Source organism: Seriola lalandi, unplaced genomic scaffold (assembly GCF_002814215.2).
Source record: "Seriola lalandi dorsalis isolate HSWRI2012SDOR001 ecotype SW California unplaced genomic scaffold, Sedor1 jcf7180001959696, whole genome shotgun sequence".
NCBI classification, from domain to species: Eukaryota; Metazoa; Chordata; class Actinopteri; order Carangiformes; family Carangidae; genus Seriola; species Seriola lalandi.
This window is the reverse complement of record NW_019430365.1, coordinates 1-1,828: the sequence shown is the minus strand read 5'-3', so window position 1 is coordinate 1,828 and position 1,828 is coordinate 1. Positions and strand designations below refer to the sequence as shown.

At 40.4% G+C, this 1,828-nt stretch overlaps 1 protein-coding gene across 1 annotated transcript; it reads right to left on the bottom strand.

Moving 5' to 3' along the window:
• Positions 1 to 30: 30 nt before the first annotated feature.
• Positions 31 to 1,740, bottom strand: LOC111662522 (glycosyltransferase 8 domain-containing protein 1-like; the record flags this gene model as incomplete). The annotated part of the gene is made up of 6 exons (XM_023416442.2): positions 1,381 to 1,740; positions 1,034 to 1,132; positions 722 to 932; positions 469 to 586; positions 305 to 389; positions 31 to 156 (listed from the first exon to the last, which is right to left on the bottom strand). Coding segments are annotated over exons 1-6 (655 nt in total), but the record flags the coding sequence as incomplete, so codon positions are not given.
• Between the last annotated feature and the right edge of the window lie 88 nt (positions 1,741 to 1,828).

The window sequence follows — 1,828 nt, the reverse complement described above, 5'->3', positions numbered from 1 at the left end:
AAAAAAAAAAAAAAAAAAAAAAAAACATGCAAGAGTTGCCCACCTGATTTCCAGCCCCTCGAATGATGCCCTTGGCAGTAGCTGAATCACAGTCATCTGAGAAGGCAGCTGCGTGTCCTGGTTTGAGGTTGGTTTCATAGAGCTCTTGAATGTCCCCTGATATCCCAAACAACAGGCACAATCTATTCATTAATTCCCTTTCATAATATATTTTACTTTACTATAACATGTATGATTTTGAGAGTTAATGAGTGAAATAGTGCATGGAAAACATATTTTACCTTGTCTTACTGTGTTTTCTTACCTTGTACAATGATATCGTCATCCAAATAGATGGCTTTCTCTGCCTCCGGTATGTAAGCAGGCAGATAAAATCTGGCAAAAGTCAACTGAAAAATAGACCATTAGAACATAATTAGCAGGAACTTAACTTATCTGGGACAGTGCTAGTAGATTCAGTTGTCTTACCGGTTTTACAACCTCCAGTGTCTGAGGATCTTTAGATATCTTCCCACTGAGGAGCTCAGGCTTGAAAATAACTATCTTGTATTTGACAGTTTTTAGCTTTGTCTTACTCAACCACTCTCTGTTGGTAAAACAACAACAACAACAACAACAAAAAAACAAAACACTTGTGTCAGACAAAGGTCACTTAAATCAAATCTGACCTGCATTTATATGTTGAATTAAATATAATGATATGCCTACTTCAATGTCTTACTTTAGGTGGTCCACTGTGTCATTCAAGGTCACAATGGTGAAGACAACATTGGCTTTACTGTTCTGGTAGACGCTGTTTATGGCAGCAACCACAGCACCAAGTCTCTCCCCAGTAGCAGTGATGACGACAGGGATTTCCTCTCCCTTCCGAACCGATTCAGGTCTGAAGTCTGGAGACAGCTCGGACTCAAAGGGAAGAATCCCCCCTGCATCTGGGTGAAGATACATTTGGGATTTCACAAATTGCCTCCATGGTTTCATTTGAATTCAGTTGGCATACAGTATACTACTCACAGTACAAAGATGATCATACCTCGGTTTTCCTTGTGTAAAAAGTCACCGAGGTTGAGGAGATTTCGTTGAACTATGATGAGGAAGGCTACAGCCAGCAGAACAAGGATGACCACGTTTACTGAAAGCCACAGTGAAGAGCTGATATTAATAATAGCTGAGGTACACTGGGCAACAGGACTAAAAGGACAATAATTAAGCATGTGTTTGCTGGAAAAATAGTATTAGATGTAAACAGTTTCCAGTTTGCCTCAGTTTAGTCTACCAGTTTCTATTAAACTGTTGTTTTCCATTCAGATTGTCCTATCTACACATAATGACCTGTTTTACAGATGCAAATAAGCAACTGCTAAATTCAGATTGACTCACCTCTCCTCAGTGTCATGACAACGGCCACATGCGTCTCTCCAGCCCGTTTGATGAATATCAAAATATACAAACAGCTAAAAGTTGATGCGAATAAAGCCCGAGATGTATCAGCTTGCTGACTTATAAGGACTGAGGCGATCCCTCAGATTGCGGCTGCACGGCTGCGTGGCGAAACGCATAAACGAGCCAATTTGCAAACCGGTGGCTTTTAACTGTGTGTTCATACGCTTAATACGCGTCGCTTCATTCGCTGTTTACAGCGCGGGTTTAGTCAGGTCTAAAAAGAAACCAGATAAGAAGGCAAAAGCAATTCACGCTACAGCCAAACTGCCAACTCAACATCAACAAGTTTATCCTCTATGACTGTTGTATGTAGTAATAGATGTCCAACCGTTTGCCTGATTGTAAAATTGCATCGACTTGCTGTTTCCAGCGTAGAAAAAATAAT